Source organism: Onthophagus taurus, unplaced genomic scaffold (assembly GCF_036711975.1).
Source record: "Onthophagus taurus isolate NC unplaced genomic scaffold, IU_Otau_3.0 ScKx7SY_25, whole genome shotgun sequence".
NCBI classification, from domain to species: Eukaryota; Metazoa; Arthropoda; class Insecta; order Coleoptera; family Scarabaeidae; genus Onthophagus; species Onthophagus taurus.
In genome coordinates this window covers 317,051-339,816 of record NW_027248950.1, presented here as the reverse complement: position 1 = coordinate 339,816, position 22,766 = coordinate 317,051, and the positions used below count along the sequence as shown (strand labels likewise).

General features: G+C 30.5%; 3 protein-coding genes and 1 long non-coding RNA gene across 4 annotated transcripts; 2 read left to right on the top strand and 2 right to left on the bottom strand.

Annotated features, from left to right (window-relative positions):
• Window positions 1-1,847: 1,847 nt before the first annotated feature.
• On the bottom strand, window positions 1,848-3,088 carry LOC139432535 (uncharacterized). The gene is made up of 2 exons (XR_011642291.1): window positions 2,836-3,088; window positions 1,848-2,769 (listed from the first exon to the last, which is right to left on the bottom strand). It is a non-coding gene; the product is annotated as an uncharacterized lncRNA (long non-coding RNA).
• Window positions 3,089-8,227: 5,139 nt separating this feature from the next.
• Window positions 8,228-8,656, bottom strand: LOC139432545 (uncharacterized). The gene has a single exon (XM_071201236.1). The coding sequence runs from the start codon at window positions 8,654-8,656 to the stop codon at window positions 8,228-8,230; it is 429 nt and encodes a 142-aa protein (XP_071057337.1).
• Window positions 8,657-11,600: 2,944 nt separating this feature from the next.
• LOC139432544 (uncharacterized) lies at window positions 11,601-12,803 on the top strand. The gene has a single exon (XM_071201235.1). The coding sequence runs from the start codon at window positions 11,601-11,603 to the stop codon at window positions 12,801-12,803; it is 1,203 nt and encodes a 400-aa protein (XP_071057336.1).
• Window positions 12,804-14,761: 1,958 nt separating this feature from the next.
• Window positions 14,762-16,902, top strand: LOC139432534 (uncharacterized). Its single transcript, XM_071201226.1, has one exon. It carries the CDS (start codon window positions 15,412-15,414, stop codon window positions 16,900-16,902), a length of 1,491 nt encoding a protein of 496 aa, XP_071057327.1. The 5' UTR covers window positions 14,762-15,411.
• Window positions 16,903-22,766: the final 5,864 nt, after the last annotated feature.

Genomic DNA, 22,766 nt, shown 5'->3' with positions numbered 1-22,766 from the left:
AGAACCATATCTATCTTATTGAAAATTTTCTGCTCTTTCTAATGGTGTCTTTTAATAAGAATTATACACTTTAATTTAACAACAATTATTAATTAAAATTATACAGGATGGTCAGAAATGTGCGTCAAATTTCCGTATCTCAAAAAGTTTACTTTTTTAAATGGCAACTCTACTTTTTTCCCTCACTACCGTATTATATGCTGAAAAATCAGGAGACTTTGTGATTACATCCCATACTAGTAGAGTTACTAGTAAACATACTAGTAGACTTTAAATTTAGTTACTTTTCTGTAGACTTTAAAATGCGCACACCCAATATCCGCAAAAGATTTGAGGAAACCTTAACTGGAAAGACATGTTTAAATTTTTAAAAACTGTGCTATTCCTTCCATCCCACTAATTTTGACCCAACTCAATTCCAACGGCAGTTATTCCAACAAGATGGCGCACCACCACACCTCAAGAAGCTACTAAATCAGTTTTTGACACTCAGTGAATTGTTTAAAATAATTAGTTACCATAGTTACTCATGGCTACTGCTATTTTTATCATTTATATAAATTTGAAATAATTAAAGTTTAAACTAATTTTTCTCGAAAATTTTATTATGTAACCAATATTAATATTGAATGTACTAGATTCAGAAAAAAACCTTCTTTTGTATTCCGTAATAAAAATGGGGGATTGCCATTTGAAAAAAATATCGATTGCGTCATAACTAACCGTTTAACGGGTAAATTATTTATGTTTTCATTTTTAGAAACGATTTAGTTATGGTAATGCAACTATTTGACCTTATTGACAAGTGGTCTCTATAAAAGCCGCTAACCGTTAAAGGGTTAAAAATGAGGGAACAATTTTGAAATCTATACCAAAAAATTGCACAAAAGTTAAATCTTTAGACCAATTTCAGGGATTTTTCCATAAATCGTTTATAATGATTTTCACTCAGGTCGTCGTGACAGACTTTCAATTAAAAGCCAGTTATTTACGATGATAAATGTTTTATTATATTAAAACAGGATAATTCGGTGCAACAATGTTTCAGCTGATAATCCAGCCTTTATCAAGCACGACTATAAGAAGTAGCGGAGAAAAAAATTACAATTAGTAAAGAATATTACAACTAGTGGAAAATATTAGAATAGTAAAAAATAACAAAATTATTACAATTATTAAAAGGTGGAAAGACATGAGCCATTTTGTAAATTTTATTAAATTAACAAAGATATTTACCGTCAACGAGAGTGCCACAGATCTGATCAGTAGAGAACGTTATCGTATGGAACATTAGATGATTTCGGATTAATTTCACCACATTAGCTTTGGATAAAGTTTTAAAAAATTGAAGCGTGAGGCGCACGTGTTGGTTTTCAGATTATTAAAATTGTAAATTGAAGTAAAAATTAGAAGGAAAAATCTCTTTAGTCTTACCAATTATCATCGTAGAATATAAAACAAAAACGTAAAAGAAAAAATCGACAAAAAGTAAAAAGTTAAATTTCAAATGTTAAAATGTCATTCTTGCGTGAAGCGCTAAGAAAGACTGAGGTCCCTGAGGTCACAGATTACCAGATGCTTAACTTATACCGCTCTCATTTGGACCTCATATTCTATCTCTCTCTAGAGAATTGAAACTGCGTAGATGGCGGTAGTGTAGTCGATCGATAAATACGAACGGGAATTTGAATGCTCGTTTAAATAAAAATCGCATTACTCTTTAAATTTTTTTTAATAATAAGTTCCAAAAAAGCAAAAATTGTCTGAAACACTGTCTGAAAACAGTGATTTTTTTGGACTTGTTATTAAAAAAAACCAATAAAATATTATTAAATAAAAATGCAAACTTCAGAAGAAGAAATCTATGTATATTTATAGACAAAAATTTACAACTATAAATTTTTAAATATTTAATCGTTTTCATGCTCATGGGTGCGTTTTTGTACAATGGTAAAGCATTTGCTTCAAGGCTAGAGGAAAACCCATGAAAAACTCTAGCATACCATAAGTCAAATAAACTTCTAGACAAATTTAGGAATACAAATTGTTATGGTAAACAACTGATTTAAGACAGCCAGAATAAAAAAATACTACAGAGCTACTAAAATGAAAAGTATTACAGCGAAAATGAGCAGTATACAGTATTAGTGATAAAACGTGGTTTTAGTTATAAAATAATTATTGTTTCCGAATTAACAATTGATATAAAACTTTAATATTTCTTTTTATTTGTTTCTGTTCCTATCAATTAAAATGCAAAAATATTTGAAACTTAATTAATGCTTTATTATTATTACTATAACTTAAAGTTAATCTTATATTAAAGTGAGCGAAACAATAACAAACCTAGCAAAATTTATCAGAATTAAAACAAAACAAAAAGGAACAAGATTCATGTAACATGTTTTAGTCTTAGTCATAGTTTTAAGTTCTTAGTTCATCATTTATCATAATCATGGTTTGCATTGCTTTAACTATGATCACAACTAAGACTTAAACATATTGCCTCAATTCGTGATTAGATAATTGGAAAGTAAACATTACCTTTAAAAACCTGAGTAAAATATTCTGGTTTGTTTAACATATCTCTCAGTAATGTGGTTTTATTTTCATAATTCTTCTTAAGTCTCCAGATCTGTTTCTCTTTGTTCTTTAAAATTCCTATCCAACATAAAACTTTCCATTGCAAAATGATTATTGCAAATTGTCATTCGGCTAGAATATATGTTTTCTACAGGAACACCAAGGCACTCATTCCATGATCGCTGTCTAAAATATCAAAGTAAATTTTCATTTAGTACAAAAAATCTATCTAACTTAAATCTATAAATGTACTTATTGGTATTTAATGGAAATCAAAATAACTTGACCACTTCCTCTACCGAACGTCCGCAAATGTAGCAAATCCTATCCATTTTCGTCCTTACTTTACCACCAAAAATCAACTAATTCGAAGATAACAAAGTATGACAATAAAACTAAGGAAAACTAAATTATTCAAACAAATAAACTGCTAAACAAATCTATAATCAAACGATATAAATTTGTTTAGTAGTTTAAATAATCAAACGATAAACACGCAAAACTGCACAATAATTAAACAAAACACTGAAAGTCTGACAGAACTGGACGTAGCCGTGGGATTTACAGATTTACGACTTAAAATACATAGCGCCATCTATTGCTTTCTCTTAACTCTACGAGTTAAAAATTTTGAAATAAATGGTGCCATCTATTGGTTTGTTTAAATACTACTGTAACGCGACAATTGCGCCATCTACACAGTTTCAGTTTATGTGAGAGAGAAAGTATCATACGAATTTTTCATTTGTTGAACAAGGATAGATAGGAGTGCCAATTTATTAGCCGGAGTCCGGCCTCTGTGTACTCTGTGACTGAGGTGAAGACGGAGACTGAACCCGAATGTAAGAAAATGGAGGGGTGGGCAACGTGAAAAGTAATAAATATAAAAAATATGAATTTAAATAAATTTAATAAATTGTCTGTAATTGTTTATCTCTGTATTGTCATTCATGACCAAATCTCCGTCCCTCAGTCTTCCGTCGTAACTGTAGTATTCCTCATATAGGTCCATCTCTCTGGATTTTTTGAGATTTTTTAAAAGTTTTACATTTTGAAAAGTGATTTTATGACTGTGTGTAGAAATATGTTTAAAAACGGCAGATGAGTCTTTTGTTGTATGTCCTCTGAATCTTATTTTAGGTTTCTGCCGGTTTGTCCTATGTAAATCATATTACAGTCCGGGCATTGAATCTCGTAAACTCCACTCGATTGTTCGATTCCAAATCTATGTTTGGTATTGTTAATGAGTTTGCTAATTTTTAGGCCTGATGAAAACGCAGGAATAGTGTTAAACTTTTGAAGATTATGTTTTAGTTTAAATTCAAGAGAGGGAGCATATATGGAACAGAAATGTATTTAATTGGTGAAGAAAAATGTGGATTTATTAATTTATTAATGTAAGAGTTATGAGTTTTGTTATAAATTACCTGAATACCATCGACGCTATAATCGTTGCTAAGACCTATTTTTATTATGGTTTTTAGTTCTAAATTATAATAATTATTACTAGGAGGTGTGTTACAAAGTCTATTAAACAAGAATCTAAAAGCAGCTTCTTTGTGTTGTTTGCAGTTGAACGAATTCTTAGGAATTATAGCGTCGGTGGTGGTCGATTTTCTCTCAGGGACCTCAGTCTTTCTTAGCGCTTCACGCAAGAATGACATTTTAACATTTGAAATTTAACTTTTTACTTTTTGTCGATTTTTTCTTTTACGTTTTTGTTTTATATTCTACGATGATAATTGGTAAGACTAAAGAGATTTTTCCTTCTAATTTTTACTTCAATTTACAATTTTAATAATCTGAAAACCAACACGTGCGCCTCACGCTTCAATTTTTTAAAACTTTATCCAAAGCTAATGTGGTGAAATTAATCCGAAATCATCTAATGTTCCATACGATAACGTTCGCTACTGATCTGTGGCACTTTCGTTGACGGTAAATATCTTTGTTAATTCAATAAAATTTACAAAATGGCTCATGTCTTTCCACCTTTTAATAATTGTAATAATTTTGTTATTTTTTACTATTCTAATATTTTCCACTAATTGTAATATTCTTTACTAATTGTAATTTTTTTCTTCGCTACTTCTTATAGTCGTGCTTGATAAAGGCTGGATTATCAGTTGAAACATTGTTGCTCCGAATTATCCTGTTTTAATATAATAAAACATTTATCATCGTAAATAACTGGCTTTTATCGAATCACAAATTTCCAAAGTGACAGACAGTGTCACAAAATGGGAGTTAACTAGAAACAGAAAAATCCACAACGTTAGTAGTTTTTGGCGCAAAGCGTGTTTGTGCAAGCGCGTGATCGCCGCGTGTTATACACCACTAGAAAGAGCAGAAAATTTTCAATAAGATAGATATGTTTCTATAGTTTTCTCCCTATCAAATAAGAAAGTTGTTTAAAGGAAGAGTATTTAAGCGTTTCTGCGTGTAGGGATGGAAATTAAGGGTGATTTAAGCATGACGCCGATAGATATTGACCGACGAAAACCCGGATTAAGATAGCTGAAGGAGCGCCCTTTCTGACTGTGATAACAGTTTTTTAAAATTCGGTTTCGTAACAATTGCACAAGACCTTGAAGTTTGGTAATTTTGAGCTATTTTAAGTACAGCGCGGTGTTCTTCATTTTTTATTGATCTTAATATCAACTTATCGGCAGACGAAAACCCGGTTTTAGATAGAGAAAGATTCAAGCTTGCAAGTGGTGCATATAGTTTTTCGCTATCCCTAATTATAAGGAAGATATCAGCTAAGAAAGTAGATAAGAAATTACGGGTAAAAGTTTGTTGCTGGGAGGTTTGTTGCTATCGTCGCACGGGTTCTTCAATAGACTCTTTAATGAGGCACATAATTGATGATAATAACTAGTGTCCGACCGAAACTCAATTTTGGGCCGAAACCGAAATTCGGTCGCGGTCGTATTTTCGGCCGAAACCAGACGTTATCATTAATAAAGGTTTGTATGAGTTGTGAAAAAAGATATTATTTAGGTAAGTACAGAAAATTACTCCCTAAAAGTGTATATAATAAAGTATGGGTTAGTTGGTTTAAGGTTTGGAAAATCTACATGTTTTATGATAATTGTTTAGATTTAGATATAGAAGCTTATTTAGAAAATGTTTATAATTTTGAATCGTTATGCTTATCAAGAGATAGAGAATTTTTAAGATATTTTTTATTAGCATTAGATGTAGTTGGAAATAGTGGTGATAGACTTGAGAAAGAGAACTTTATAAACAGATACCTGTCAAATGCTTCTTCCATTTTAAGAATTTCTATTCACACTCCAGACGGTGCTTTATGTTTAGCTTGTTTTGAAAAGATTAATAGGTTTAGATTGAGAAGCAATTTAAAAAAGTACATAAAAAAATGGAAGTATAGATATTACGAATTATCATTTGATAATTTATTCAACTGTATAGAAGATAAAGCATCATTTTGCAACTCTTGCTTTATAGCGTTATTTAGATTTAAGGATAATTATGATATGGAACATTTTTTTGAATTATATTCCTCATTTTCAGACTTAGAATGGAATACTAGTGATAGTGATTATGGTAATGATAATATAATAGAAGATTTATGGTAAATAAATAAATATTAATATTAAGTAGTTGTTTTATTTAAAAAAAAATATATATAATTATTATACAAAATCTGATTTTTTAATCCAACTTCTTTCATCCATTCCAAACCACTTAACGTACATTCGATTTCCTTTTCGTTTCAATACTTTTTCAATTAACTGTATGTCAGGATAGTGTGTACGTTGTAGTTCTTCACTATAGAAAGCACCTTTAATATCTTCACCTTTCAAGTCCTGTAATAAATACGATACTGGATTGGTGTACTGAATCTTAACAATTTTAAAAACTTCATTACTCCAGTTAGGAGTGTACCCTTTGGCAAATATTCCACGATGTTTAGAAATTCTTACAAAATCATTTAAGTGAAACTTTTGTTTTTTTAATGCGATTATTTTCATTCGATTATAAACAGTATCCAGTAATCTTTTTTCAGTATTATTATTATTATTATTATTCACTTCTATCGGTTTCATACCTATAGTTGAATGTTTATGTGAATTGTATATTAATAGTATCTGTGGTAATAACTTTAACCATTTAAAAGATCCTTGAATGCTAAATTCTTTCCACATTAAACCTTTTAAAGTTCTATTCAAACGTTCAACAACAGATGCTTTCAATGAGCTAAACGTCGAGTAATGATTAATTTTTAACTTACTCATAAGCAAGCTAAATTCTTTGTTATAAAACTCTTTTCCTAGATCAGTTTGAAGATTTTTTGGTACATATCGGTCCTTTAGAATACTTTTCATTGCTTTAGTAACATCTTTACCCGATTTAGTTTTTACAGGAACAGCCCATGCATATTTGCTAAAGACATCAATTACAACGAGTATATAACGATAACCATTGTTTTGTCGTGCATAAGGTATCATCTCTACTAAATCAGCCTGGTATAAATCATTTATCCCTTTAACAATTACATGTCGCCTTTTGAAATGTATTCGAGCAGGTTTATGAAGTTCTTCAACTATTTTTCTTTTAACATCACTGGACATTTTACAATGATTTCAACAAACAACTTATTAATCCCCCCTGTAACAGTAGATGGAACGAATCGTAATCTATCACCTTTTTTCAATGGGATACCCTCAAAAGAGTTTTGATATTTCACATTGTTTACTTTAAGAATTGTACTCAATGGTGAAATAGTCATAGAATGAATTACTCCTGATTTGATAGGAAAAGTATAATATAATTTCTCATTACTGAGTGCGTAATTATTTGGAACTTTATTTCCAGTCAAAGTAATATTAAAGTAATAATAATAGTTTTCTTCAATTGAAGAGGACAGAACAGAAGAAGAAGAAATATGATGTCCGAACTTGTGAATAGTCATAATAAAAATGATATAATGTACTATAGGTTTATACAATTATACGAGCTTCACGTAACTCTTCTATAATACTATTAATTTCATTACCATGTGATGTGTTACCGGCAAGCTGAGAGGCTATTAAAAGTTTTAATCTATCTACTAATTCATTAGGATCATCCCAATAAATGAAATTTGACCGTTGATTATTGTACTGCTGCTGCATGAGACCTTCTCCAGTTCTCATACGAACAGGAACGCTTTTCACTCTACTACGTCGTACAATTGATTCCGTTGCATTTAAAACAGGTGCAATTATTTGACGATACTTGTCCGACTTATCACCTATAATTTGTTTGCTTTTATCTTGATTTTTGTTTAATGCTGCTGTTGTTTTAAGTATTTCAACGTAATTCTTTTGATCGTCACTAGTAAAATTTTCTGGTTCCCTCTTGAAGATTAACTCATACAGACCTTTCGTACCCTTATAAGTTTTATTTGCAATGGTTATATCATTAGTTTTACTACTAAAGGATATTTCACTATCTCCAATGGAATACTTATCAGTTAAAATGTCAACACGAACCCCCTTGTTGCTAGAATCAAATTCATTGTTATCATCTCTTACATAGCCCTCAATGTAAGATCTTGTTAGAGGTGCAAATTGTTCCAAGTACAATACAAATGATTCTTCAGGAATATTCATAGTTTCTGGTAATGAAGATACATCTACTGCTGCTGCTGCAGTTTGTGGTATGTTGCAAAAACATCATCATCGCTTAATATTGATATTGTTGGTGATTGAGGCGCTTGTTGTTGTTGTTGTTGTTGTTGTTGTTGTTGTTGGTTAAGTTCTGATAGACGTGATGCTTGTACTGCTTTTGATACTCTTTTTCTTCTTTTTGCAGGTGTTACTGTTTTAAATTCTTCTTCTTCTTTAACTTCATCGGATTTAAGCTCTTCATCCTCCTCCTCCTTCTTAACTTTAATAGGATGTTTAATTGAGGAAATTATTTTTTGTAAAGGTGTTGTTACTACTTTATATTGTTCTTGAAGTAAATGTTCAGATCTATGTTTCATTGCTTTTAATTTATCTAATTTCTTTTTCACATTTTCTCTAGTTTTAATAAGCTTTCGTGTTAATTGTTTTGAGTCCATCTTTTCTTTACAATGAATGAATGCTTAATGACTAAAATTTGTATTTACTTTAGAGTTTATTGGAACTGTTTTTTAACATGTAAATTTTAAAAGATCGGTTTTTAAATGATCTGTTTTATCAGATCAGCCAGCCGTTCTTATCGGTTGTAACACCGATACTTTTTTTTCGGATTCTTCAAACCGAAACCCAATTTTCGTTTTACTTTCATTGCGTTAGTAACAAACCATGCGTTAGCTTTTTCACCAAAAGATGAATCTTTCGCTAATACTCTTTTCCATGCTTCTTCGGCTAATACTTTATCTGCTTTATGTCGATTGTGTAAATCTGTGTATTGTGTATATGCTAAATCATGACGTTTACATGCTCTATCAAGCTTATTAATACCAGGATCTCCACGTGCTAATCGTTTCATGAGATTTGTCCCAGGTCCACAAAACTGATAGCCAGGCAAATGCAGCTCTCCACCTGTTCGTATCACTAACATGACTGATATAGAAACATACACAATCACAATTTTATATAGTAATGAAATCCATTACGATATCTACCATCATTCATATCGTCCTCCTTATTGATTACAAAAAATCCGAATCTATCTTTCCAACACATTGCACACATTTTCTTAAAAACATTGAATTTCATATCGGTTGTTACGTGATCATTATAAATATGTCTTAAATTTAGGTCATCTTGTTTGAAAAGTATTAAAAAGTTTGCATTATCACGTATTAAATGTTTTGGAATATGTGTGTAACTCTGACATAAATAAAAACTATCTATTGCCTTATGTCGTCCCATACAGAAATAATCACGAATAATTGACTGTTTATCGCATGCTACATCATCAAATATAAAAACTGAATCTTCATTTGCTTTAGAGGGATGCATTATGTCATCACTACTGCTATACTCATAATATCCTAAACCTTTTATAGGCTGCAGCAATTTTCTCAAATATTCATATTTGTTTTGATACAATGACTTTGAATACACATACACATTTTTAAATGATATTCCATTAGGATCCTGTAATAAACTAATTATCAGATTTGTTTTACCAGAGCTAGAAGGTCCGGATATTATGCAACGTAGATTATTTGGAAATAAATAACTATGCTTTCTGTTTTGAGGTGATTGATTGTTAAATTGTATTGTTACATCATCAACATCTAATGTGTAAGGTTGTTTTATCACTTTCATGTTTATAGTATAACTGACTTTTATATAATTTTGAAATTGAATATATAATGCTCATTTGTATGTTTACCATTGAAGTGGTCGGATGATCATGAAGAAAAGAATAAGTGGAAACGCAATTTCTTTTAATAGAGCCGTTAAAAATGCTAAAATAAAATTAAAAGAGTCAAGCACTAATGATTTGAAATCTGCTACAAAGTTAGCTTTACGTGCCGTAAAAGGTATTGCCAAAAAGAAACTTCGTTCTAGAGTTATTACAGTTCCAAAAAGCGGTGGTATACTTCCGCTTATTCCAATTTTTGCTGGATTAAGTGCATTAGGAGCTCTAGCAGGTGGCACTGCTTCCGTTGTAAGTGCTGTCAATAAAGCGAAGCAAGCACAAGCGGCACTCAAGGAAAGCCAAAGACATAATCAGACAATGGAATCAATAGCTTTAGGTAAAGGTCTGTATTTAAAACCATATAAAAAAGGATTAGGTGTTTTTTTAAAGAAACGCCAAAAAAAACCATACAACAACAACAACAGAAAGCGCTAACAAACGTTGACTTGATACGTTATGTAAAAATGTTGGGGATACCAGAGTTTAGAGGGATATTCATGCAAGATAAATTACCTCTGCGTATTAATAATAATGAAAGAGGTATTATTAACTTGGATAGTGTGAAAGGACCTGGCACTCATTGGACAGCCTATATTAAGAAAGGAAATATAATTAATTATTTTGATAGTTTTGGTAATTTAAAACCAAGTAAAAAAATTGTAAACTATTTTAAGAGTGCTGGAAATAATGTAATTATTAAATACAATCACAATCAATATCAAACCTATAACACAAGTAATTGTGGTTATTTATGTTTAAATTTCTTATCATCAAACACATTATAGCTCCAACACTTAAAGCATGTGGACGTTCGATTTAGTAGGAAAAACATCTGTTCTAACAGCAAATTACCACCCCACAATAGAACTGAATCCTAATTATCAATATGAACTGGCACTTGTAAGCTTTGATGGGTACAACTCAATTCCAAATATAGATGAAACAAATAATTGCTTAAAAATAGATAATGTGTTGATATCAATACCAACAGGATCTTATGAATTAAAACACATTTCGAATGCCATTAATGAACAACTAAAGAAGAATAATATTGAAGATACAAATTTTAGTATAGAGGCAAATGAAGATACATTACAAGCAGTGGTTACATGTGCTAAAATAGTTGATTTTAATGTAGACAATTCTATGTCAACAATACTAGGTTTTAATAAATCAGATGTGTTAGATTCGAACAAATCTCCACATAATAGTCAAAATATTGTAGATATATTTAAAATAAATTCTATACAAATACAATGTAACATAACACATGGAGCTTATCATAATGACGTACCTGCACACACCATCTACTCATTTTTCCCTACAGTACCTAAAGGTTATAAAATATCGGAAACCCCTCACAATTTAATATATATGCCTCTGAATACACAAATAATTGATAATATTACTCTTAAAATAGTTGACCAGAATGGATTGTTGGTCAATTTCAGAGGAGAAGTCATTAAGGTAAGACTACATTTAAAACCCTCTAGTTATTACAATGGTTCTTAAGGTTAAGCGTAATATAAATGCTACAACTACATCTAATATTTTTAATCATCTTCAAACTGTGAAACATCTAACACCTCAAAACAAACAATTTCTTCTGTCATTAGGATTAAAATTAATAAAATAATAATAATAATATGAGCATCTTAAGCGTTTCGGACAAGCTTGAATTTGATAATTCACTTGTGAGGCTTCAGTATCATAATCATTTACCTTACTCATCAAATTCGTTTAACAATAGTGATGAAATACGTATTGCAATCCAACAACAGGACATTTACACTTTACCAAGCCAATCGTTTATTTACGTACAAGGGAAACTATTGAAAGGTGATGGAACCGTTGATAAAGATGCAAAATTAACAGTAAATCCAGTCGCTCATATGTTTAGTGAAATACGATTTGAATGTGGAGGTAATGTAATTGATAGAGTTAGAAATCCAGGAATAGCTAGCACATTAAAAAATCTTTGTTCGTTAACAAGGTCTGAATACTATCATTCTTCTAACGCTGGTTTTGAATATTTAAACATTAAGATAAATGAAACTACAGGTGATTTTGATTTTTGTGTTCCCTTGAAATACTTTCTTGGTTTTGCTGAAGACTATAATAAAATCCTGATAAATCTACGTCAAGAATTGGTGTTAGTACGCAGTAATTCAGATAATAATGTCATTGAATGTCCTACACCTAATATGAAGATTATTATTAATAAAATTGTGTGGAAGGTACCACACGTGTCGGTGGCTGATGTAGAACGATTGAAACTTTTAGAGCATATAGAACAAGGAATTGAATTATATATGGGATTTCGTTCATTTGATTTACATGAGTATCCATCATTACCAAAAAGTAAACAGCACTCATGGACAATTAAAACATCTACACAATTGGAAAAACCTCGTTACTTAATATTAGGATTTCAAACCAATAGAAAAGATGATGCAAAAGTTTCAGCATCTCTATTTGATCATTGTAATTTAACAGATATGAAAGTGTTCTTAAATAGTGAAAAATATCCCTATGAACCATTACATTTAAATTTTAAAACTGGTCAAATTGCAGTTTTATATGAAATGTATTGTAACTTTGCAAAGTCCTATTACGATCGAGAGCTTGCAGAACCAATGTTTAACAGAGACACATTTTTAGCAAATACACCGATTATTGTTATTGATTGTTCACGACAAAATGATATTTTAAATGTTGGAACCGTTGATATTCGCATTGAATTTGAAACGAGCGAAGATATACCTAATAATACTACCCTTTACTGTTTAATCTTGCATGATCGTGTTTTCAAATATGTTCCTCTAACTGGTATGATTAATCAAATATAGATTTACACTTTTACTGTAACATTCAAACATGATCGCGTGCTAAAATATGATCGACTACCTTTAACGGGAATGATTCGTTCTCTGTGTGTCAGTTGTGAAGTAACATCTCAGCAGTTAGGATGTGGATTCTCGATGTGCAAGGTTTTCAATTAAAATATAGCAGTGAATTTATCTGTAAAGAACTTGCGCTAATGAACGTTCGTGATTGTTGTTGCAAAATCCACGCTATTTTTAAATTTGGTATAAATTTAAGTGAATTCAAAGATGAACAACAGAAACATCTTCGTTATACTACCAATTTTATTCATGGTCATAATTGGAATGATGGTGAAATTCCATATACTGATTTAAACAAAATTTTACACGAAAGCGGACTTCATGAAAAATCTTATATACTAGTGAAAGGATTACAAAAGCAACAGTGGTTACAGCAGCTACTGCCAAATTTTGAAAATATTAAAAATATAGAAGAAATAGGATACACATCATCGATTAAAGGAAGTTGTTGTGATGCCAATCACTGTCATAACCATTACAATAATAATTTAAACTGTGCTCTTCAGAATGTACACTTGCTACAAAAGTGGATTAATTTGAATAGTGTTACTTCTGAATGGTTTGATTATCATCAAGCCTGATCTTTGGTGTGTTAACATAATTTCTCAAACTATATATTAATAAAATTATTTGTAAAATTAGGATCTGACTTTGGTTTTTATTATTTTATAGAAATAAACAGATATGTATTAGATTTATATTATTTTTTTTATTTATAACGCTAAAGAAACTTACTACTCATCTCTATTTAGTACTCGAAGATGATTGAGGACTTATTTACTTACTACTGAAATTGAATGGAATATATATATATAACCGTTGATTTGAGGGAAATGATTTTTAAACAAAAGTATTTATTAACCTACTAAACACAAATGAAAGGTAAACTAACATATTTCAACATATTTTTTTAAATATTGAGTGTTTGTTAATATTTTGAAAATAAACAGATTAATAATATATAACCGTTGAGTTGCGGAAACGATTTTTATACAAAAGTAGTTATGACCTAATAAACACAAGTGAAAGGCAAAAACTATCAACACATATCAACATATTTTTTTAATACTCTGAAAGCAAACAGATGAAAAAATGATAATTTTTACATGAATTATTTTTATAAGAAATCATAATATAAATACATCACCTTAAAAGATATAAGTCAGTTCAAGAAATAACACCAATAGCAACAGTCAACCACATAAAGAAGACCATGGATAGTCTAAGATTATTGAACAACACATCTAAGGGATTTGGAAAATTGAACCAATTGCAGAAGGAAAAAAGGTATAAAATTATTAACTTTAAAATAATAACAACAAGATTTGGAGACGCGGTTCTGGTAAATTTATTGGATGAAGGAGATGTTATTTTACCAAAACGGTTTAACAATTTAAAGGACAATTTGGATGAGTTAAACGAAAATCTGCTAACAAAAGACATATTTAGTTATAAAAAATTCAACTTCAACATATCTAGAAGTTGAATTTATAGAATAGTATATTAATAAGTGTATATTGTATATTGTTACAGACAACGTCTCATAAAACTTCATTACAATATTAAAAACACACTAAGTAATTTGGATAAAAGAATGAAATATTATGAAATGTTGGAAATGTTTAAGAAAATAAAGATCAATAAATAGTGTATAAATCAATATATTTGTTAGTATTATGTATGTCAATTCGAAAGTGATAATTGTTTCAATTAAACAGTTTCACAACAATTAAAATATAAACTGTATAAATCAATACATTTTTTTATTCTATTTACTAATACTTATTACGTAAGCATAATCCCCTACTATACACCTACTATAGCGATAAAAAAACGATTCATATATATTAGAATGAAGTCGTTGGTGAAAGTTAGTTACAGTACGCAAGTTAAGTAGATCCTTTGATAAAAATTTATCATTGCGTTTATATTTTTAAGAAAATGTTTTCTTGTGAAAAATGTCAACAAGTGTTTTCATTAAAATGCAATTTGAATCGACATATGCGTAATAAGCATTGTGTCGGACTGCAACTCATATGCTCAATATGTCAAAAAAAAATTCAGGCGACAAGATGCCTTTGTTCAACATCAGAGAAGTATCCATGGTATTGAACCTCAACGAAAAGATCCACTACCAAATTTAATACAAAATTCAACACATCGAGATTTCGATGAATCAGCAGCAAGTACGTCAGCTTCGAAAAGTAAGATTAAATTAACAAATAAACTATGTGACGTATGTGGAAAGTTCTTCTCATCTCACGCAACCCTTGCGGCACATCTTCGATCAGAACACATAACATCTATCGAAAAGGATGTTGAGCAAGTATCAACGTGTTACAAAAATCGTGTTGCCTGCTATAAAATTGGGGGAGTTGAAGCCGACGATGATATTCCATCATACCTCACAAGATCCCGAGAAACGGTTCGTAGACTTATAAACAATTATATTAGTGATATTAGAGGATTAGTTAAAGCTCAAATTGAACTATTGGCTGTTTTTATAAAATCCAGCTTTAATGAAAACGGTGAAGAGGGAGTGATAGCCTCCATGAAGAATTTCAATACAAAATTTAAAGTAATTACGTCTATAACCTTCGAGGAAATTTACGATAAGATGATTAGAGATATTATAAAACAGAGTGAGGATTTCCAGGAGCAAGGGTCTGGATGGGCTTTCTTCTCCGTATCACACCTTTTGCTTAACGTTAACAAATTCCAACCAATACCTGGATCATCATATATTCGTTTACCTTCGGAAATTATTAATAAAAAAGCCTGTATCAATATAAAGAATAATGATAACGCTTGTTTTGCATGGTGTTTGACGGCGGCTCTTCATCCCGCTCAAATAAGTAAGGTTCGTACTTCAAGCTATCCTCATTACTCTCAAGTGCTAAATTTAGAAGGTATAACGTTTCCCGTTCATTTAAAAGATATATCCAAAATAGAAACTTTAAATAATTTAAGTATTAACGTTTACGAATTAGTTTTTGATTCCATTAATTATACCTACAATGTGGAAGGACCCATTCATTTTACTAAAAATAGACGAGATACACATGTGAATTTATTATATTTATTTAATAATGGAATAGGGCATTTTGTTTTAATCAAAAATTTATCACGACTTATTTCTAAGCATATAGCAAATCATAACGGCGCAATACGTCTTTGCGACGGGTGTTTAACTCGGTTTTCATCTGCCGACAAATTATCTAGACATCAACAATACGATTGCAACCATATAACGACCATTTTACCATCGAAGAATTTAAAATCAATACCCAATTTTATGGGAAATTTAATGCCGGAAAATATTTTGGAATTTAATAATTATAAAAATACTCAAATGGTTCCATTTGTTATTTACGCTGATTTTGAATCAATTTTAAAACCAATCGAGCATTGTGTACCCGATTTCTCCAAGTCTTTTACAGAAAAAGTTGACATACATCAACCATACAGTTTTGCATACTATATCGTTTCTACTGTAGATGGTACTTGTTGTAAATTTGAAACCTATACCGGCCTCGACTGTCCCAAAGTTTTCATTTTAAAATTAATGGAAGATGTTAGATATATTTATCACAAATATATAAAATATGTAAAACCCATGACCCCCTTAACTGTTGAAGAACAAGTTGCATTTGAAGCAACAAACATTTGTCACATCTGTAAAACACCTTTTGGAGAAGATGTAGTTAAGGTGCATGATCATTGTCATATAACTGGTAAATATAGGGGCCCAGCCCATGTTGTATGTAATCTTAACTTTAAAATTCCCAAATTTATCCCTGTATTCCTACATAATTTCAGCTGTTATGATGCACATTTATTTGTTAAAGAGATGGCTGACATTGAGGATGTCAATGGTATTGATGTTTTACCTAATAATAAAGAAAAATATATAAGTTTCAGTAAAAGCGTGCTAGTTGATCAGATACAGAATCAATCCCGTTTTGAAAATCGGTTCATGAAATTACGTTTTTTTGGATTCATTTCGATTTATGGCATCCTCACTCGATTCATTGTCGAGTAATCTTGTAGAGGAGGATTTCGTTCATGTACGAAAATTTTTCCCATGTAATAAGCAATTTCAATTATTAAAGAGAAAGGGTATATTTCCCTATGGCTATATAGATTCACTTGAAAAATTAAGTGAAACATCATTACCACAAAAATCCGGGTTTTTTAACAAATTAAGTTTTGAAAATATAACTGATAAAGATTATTTACACGCTCAAACAGTTTGGCAAACATTTCAGTGTCAAAATTTAAAAGATTACTCTGACCTATACCTCAAGACCGATGTTCTTTTGTTAGCAGATGTTTTTGAAAAATTTAGACGCGTTTGTTTTGAAACTTATGGATTGGACCCAGCACATTATTACACCACACCAGGACTCACTTGGGATGCAATGTTAAAATTTACAAAAATTAAACTTGAATTATTGACTGATGTAGATCAAGTCCATTTCATTAAAAAAGGCATTCGTGGGGGTATTTCGCAGTGCTCATTACGTCATGCTAAAGCTAATAATAAATATATGGATAATTATGACTCCAATTCTCCTTCGAAATTTCTAATGTATTGGGACGCTAACAATTTGTATGGTTGGGCAATGTCACAACCGATGCCCTATGGAGACTTTAAATGGTTAGATGATACTGAAATTCAAAATTTAAATTTTAATCATGTATCCGATGAAGCTGATTATGGTTACATTTTGGATGTTGATATTGAATATCCTCATTATTTACACGATATACACAATGATCTACCTTTTCTCGCAGAAAACATATGTCCTCCCAACAGCAGTAACAGTGAGAGCGAGAAAAGATTAATTCCAAATTTATTTAACAAGAAAAATTATATTGTTCATTATAGAAATTTAAAGCACGCTATAGCTCACGGTCTCAAAGTTTTGAAAGTAAATAGAGTTTTATCCTTCAAACAATCTGCGTGGTTGAAACCTTATATTGATATGAACACAAAATTACGTCAATCCGCTAAAAATGATTTTGAAAGAGACTTTTTTAAACTAATGAATAATTCGGTATTTGGAAAGACGATGGAAAACGTGGATAAAAGAGTTGATGTTCGGTTAATTACAAGTTGGGATGACATTTGCGGAAAAGGTAGGTCAAAACCCGGAGCTCGCAGTCTAATCGCTAAGTTAAATTTTAAAAATATTAAGATTTTTACTGAAACATTTTCGGCAATTCAAATGGAGCGACTTCGTGTTGTTTACAACAAACCTATATACGTTGGTTTTACAGTTTTAGAAATTTCAAAATTGTTAATGTATGAATTCTATTATAATTTTTTAAAACCTAAATATAATGAAGCAATTCGATTGTGTTATATGGATACGGACAGCTTCACTGTACATATTAACACAGATGACCTATATGAAGATATTAAATTAAATTTAGATAAATTTGACACCTCGAATTACCATCTGGATAATCAATTTAAGATCCCGCTTAAAAATAAAGCCGTATTAGGTCTTATGAAAGATGAGAATTGCGGTAGAATTATGACGGACTTTATAGGGTTACGATCGAAAATGTATGCAAATCGTGTTATTGATGGTCGTGTTACAAAAAAAGCTAAAGGTGTAAAAAAAGCTGTTGTGAAACATAAAATTAAATTTGAAAATTATTTCGATTGTTTAACTTTGAAAAACACTATGTTTGCAAAACAAATTTTATTTAGAAGTTGTAATCACACCGTATACACGGTATTACAAAATAAATTGGTCCTTTCACCGTACGATGCCAAGAGATTTATTAAAGATGATGGTATAGAGACGTTAGCTTGGGGTCATAACCGTATTGTTAGTAGTAGTAGTAGTGAGGGTACATTACCAACTCTTAAACCTTAAACGTTAGCTTTTTTTAGTATTGAAACAGTCGTCATGGAGTGTAGTTTGTTTATAATTCAAAGTGATTTCTATAGAAAGTTGGAGCATACCTACTTCTATCATTTAAGAAACTTTATCAAAGAAAATAATCTTGATGGTGTTAATACCATATTGGAAAAAATAATTATCCCAAACCAGATTTTAACATATCGAAATCTACACCTAGCTTCTGTTGAAATTTTAGAAGTAATTCTTAATGAAAAATTGAATTTTAATCATGTTGTTAAGCAATCATTAGAATCGCTTAATTGTTACGAGCGAAACAACAACAATGAATTGAAGGTTAAAGATCTAGAATCACTGACTAGTAACGTAAGTATTAAATTTACTGATGAAATGTATAAAAAATATTTATTAACTAATTTATTCGCTGATAACGAAGGAATTGTTTCTATTAATAATCTTATATGTAAATACCGTAATTTACGTTATTATTGTGATAAATTGATTTGCGATGCATTGTATTGTGCAGACAATGAATTTGTAAAAAGATGTATACAAGTTTTCAAAGCACTCAACTATGAATTTAACTTTGAGCCACTGTCGCGAATATCACACCAGAATATAATGGCATGGTTAATAAACAACATGAGAAATGGAGCTAAAGGGAAACCAGTTGGATGGCAATCCGGTCCTGATTCGGCACATTGGCCCTCTACAAACACACAAGATTATGTAGATGTTTTAAACCTAATAGAACCATACATAAGATTACATATTTAAATAAATAATATATTAAATACCATTTAAAGTGTTTTATTTATTTAATTTCTCATTTTTTTTACGTAATATTTCATACAATAATTTTTCAGTTTCTTCAATACGTCTCTTAAAACGATACCTATCTGCAGCTGCTTGCAACCATTCCGATCCGTTTCTAGCATTTTTGCTATATTCGTCTTCATCAATATAATACACATCTAAATCTTCTTTAAATTTAACACGCTTCATTTCAATGTATATTACTCACCTTTAAAATACAAGTTCACTGTAACGTTTGTTGTTTTTTTTTTTTAATTCTCCTTTCACTTTCACACACTTAGTCCTAATTGTAGCACGAATCATTAATCGTAATTTTTATATATTGACGGTCACCCTACTTTTATTTATATTAAAAAAATTTGCATTCCCTCCACCCTCAGTAGTACCAACATAATTGAGATTCATTGCCAACATGTAAAATGAAAATCCCTAAAAGTTACTAAATTTTTGACCGCCATATTGGCATTTCAACCAATCACAGAGCGCAAGATATGGGATAATCCTGCTCCAGAACTCTCCTTCTTATACTACTCCCAAAATAATAGCTACGCAAGCTTTTGTACGATTATCCTTATTTGGAAAGGAAAAACCGGCAAATAACCGAGTAAAACTACGTAGATTCACCCTGTTCGTGGTAAAAAGGTAACTTATTGAGCAAACTTATTGACAATAATATTGATCGGGTAAGGTAGTGAAGTATTGAGACTGGTCATCACGAGGATTGATGGTTGTATCAATAATACTAATACTAATCAATAATATTGACATTGTCAATACTATTGATCGTGTAAGGGCCGCTAAAGGGTACATGTTTTTTGATAAGCATGTTTTTCGAAGAAAGGGCCAATTGAAAAGTTACCTATAATCCCACACAATATATTAACTGCCCAACGTCGTTAGTAATTCATTTCATGTAACCAATAAGAATTTTCTAGTAACCAATAAAGCATACTTGGCTTATGGATATCATTCCTGAAGCTCTTGATGGAAACAGCGTACTAGTGAAATTTATGGCAATGTAAAAATCTAAGTACACTGTGTTGGGATACAGCTGAGTCATAAAAATTATGCTAAAAGAAATATGTGGATTATTACGAACAACACCTTAAACATTGAATTTCTTGTAGCGCCTACTTCTCTATTGAAGATCTTACACAAAATAGGATGTGTCTGTCTAGAAATCTTTGTTCGAATACATTTTGGGCAACATTAATATCTTTGACTGCTCCATAAACAAAAGTCATTTTAGTTTTTTCAGCAATCGTGTCCCTTTCCATGCATGATTAAAATAAGCAATGAAGTTACTATTTTACAACATAAGTAATTTGTAATTTGCATTTATAAGTAGTTAGCAGGATTTGTCATGTTTTTTGTTATTATGTATTCATGATTTTCATTATGTTCAGTCAACACAATAACGTCACCTTAAAAAAGTTCATTAATATACAGGCTGTTTCTAAATTAATGCGACAGATTTCAAGAAGTGATTTTTCAGCAAAAATTATGGAGAGTCTTTCATATAAGTTTTTGTTCAAAACCCCTTCCCCACCGAGTTACAGTACTCTAAAGTTAGGGGAAAAAATTGTTTTTATTTAATAAATCCATTATGGAGGAATTTAGAAGATTGAAATTTGGCAGGTAACTGCTGTTAATAAAATGACATTTTTTGACGATTTTTATAACCCGAAAATGTCATTACAAGAGGCTGAAAAAATCAACCCCATAATACTTTGCATTAGAACTTTTTAATACGTCTACATTTTTCTATTTAAAAACTTTCGATTGAAATAGTGGGATTCAATACGCAACTTTTTTGTCTCTTGACATTTTCTCCTAAAATTGTTAGTTTGATCACAAAAAAATAAAATAATATGCAGGCTCAAGTGAATTAATTCAGAGATTGGTTATTATTAGTCAAAGAAATGAAGTTATGTCAAATTAACAATTTGTTAGTTGTAAAATGTCAAGAGATAAGAAAGTTGCAGATTTTTATTTGTATTTTAACCAAAGAATTCTCAACGACGACATAATAAAGAACGAATTTGTATACGTGAAGTCGTTTATCCAAACTCGAGTAGTTGCAAAAAAACTTTGTTTATACTACCTACTCGTTTATAGTTTATACTTTTTTGTTTTATTCTTTAATTCATAGAGGGCGGAATTAAATTAGTATTTGCATGCTTTAATTAATATTATGGTAAAAATTTAACAGTTTTGAATCAACTCTTCAAGTTTTTCATTTTTTTTTTGAATTTGGGGTTTTATCAGATGAGGCGATTCAGATACCGAAATTGATTTGAACTCGGAATCGGAAACTCGGATGCGATATAAAATTTTTTGTCGGTTTTTGGAAACGAGTACTTAAGCCTTTTCCGGATATTACCTCGGTCACTTGCACTAGACAGTCTATCGCGTTTGATGTATGGTGAGGCATTTTTGTCTTGAAGCGACATTTTTGAAGATAAGATTTTGTAATTGGTTTGGGTCGTAGACAAATAACGTTTTTTTTGCGGAGTTATTCACCAAACATCGAGAAAGTATTTAATTACTATCGGGATTTCCCGGAGTAGAAAAACGCAGTATTAATCTTTAATTCAGTTGTATTTTAGCCTCGTAACGTTGTGAGGCGGCACGTGTACGGTCGAAAATAATTTGAACCGTAATATATTGTCGATTTATATCGAAATTTTCGACACGTCGAATCGTGGTATCCATCAAAGACATTTTGGAATTTTGAGAAACCTGAAACGGAAAGCAGTTTTGAGAAATTTTTTTTTGGGAAAGTTATTTTTGGAATAACAGCATCCATCCTTACCTTTTCGACCACCAACCTGACGGCCTCCACTGGAATTTCATGTACTTTTGGAAATGGAACTCTCAACTTAGTTTTTGATAAAACAAAAGAAAAAGGTCAGAGTGTTTTTGTTTAATTGTTAAAAAAAATATATTTCATTTATTGTTTGAATTTTTTTTTTATAATAATTAAATTTCCCCTTAAGGGTAATTTTTTTTTTAACTTTTCCATATTCATTGATAATTTCATATATAAAATCAGTATATATAAACATTGTATATAATTTCAGTTTTCTTATTAATTTTTTTTGTAAAAGATTCGATTGTTTGACAATTTTCGGAGTTGGAAATTGATCAATTTGTTCGTCAGCACTGAGCTCTTTGTTTTCGAGGAATTGCGCGTACTTACAATCTTTTTTTT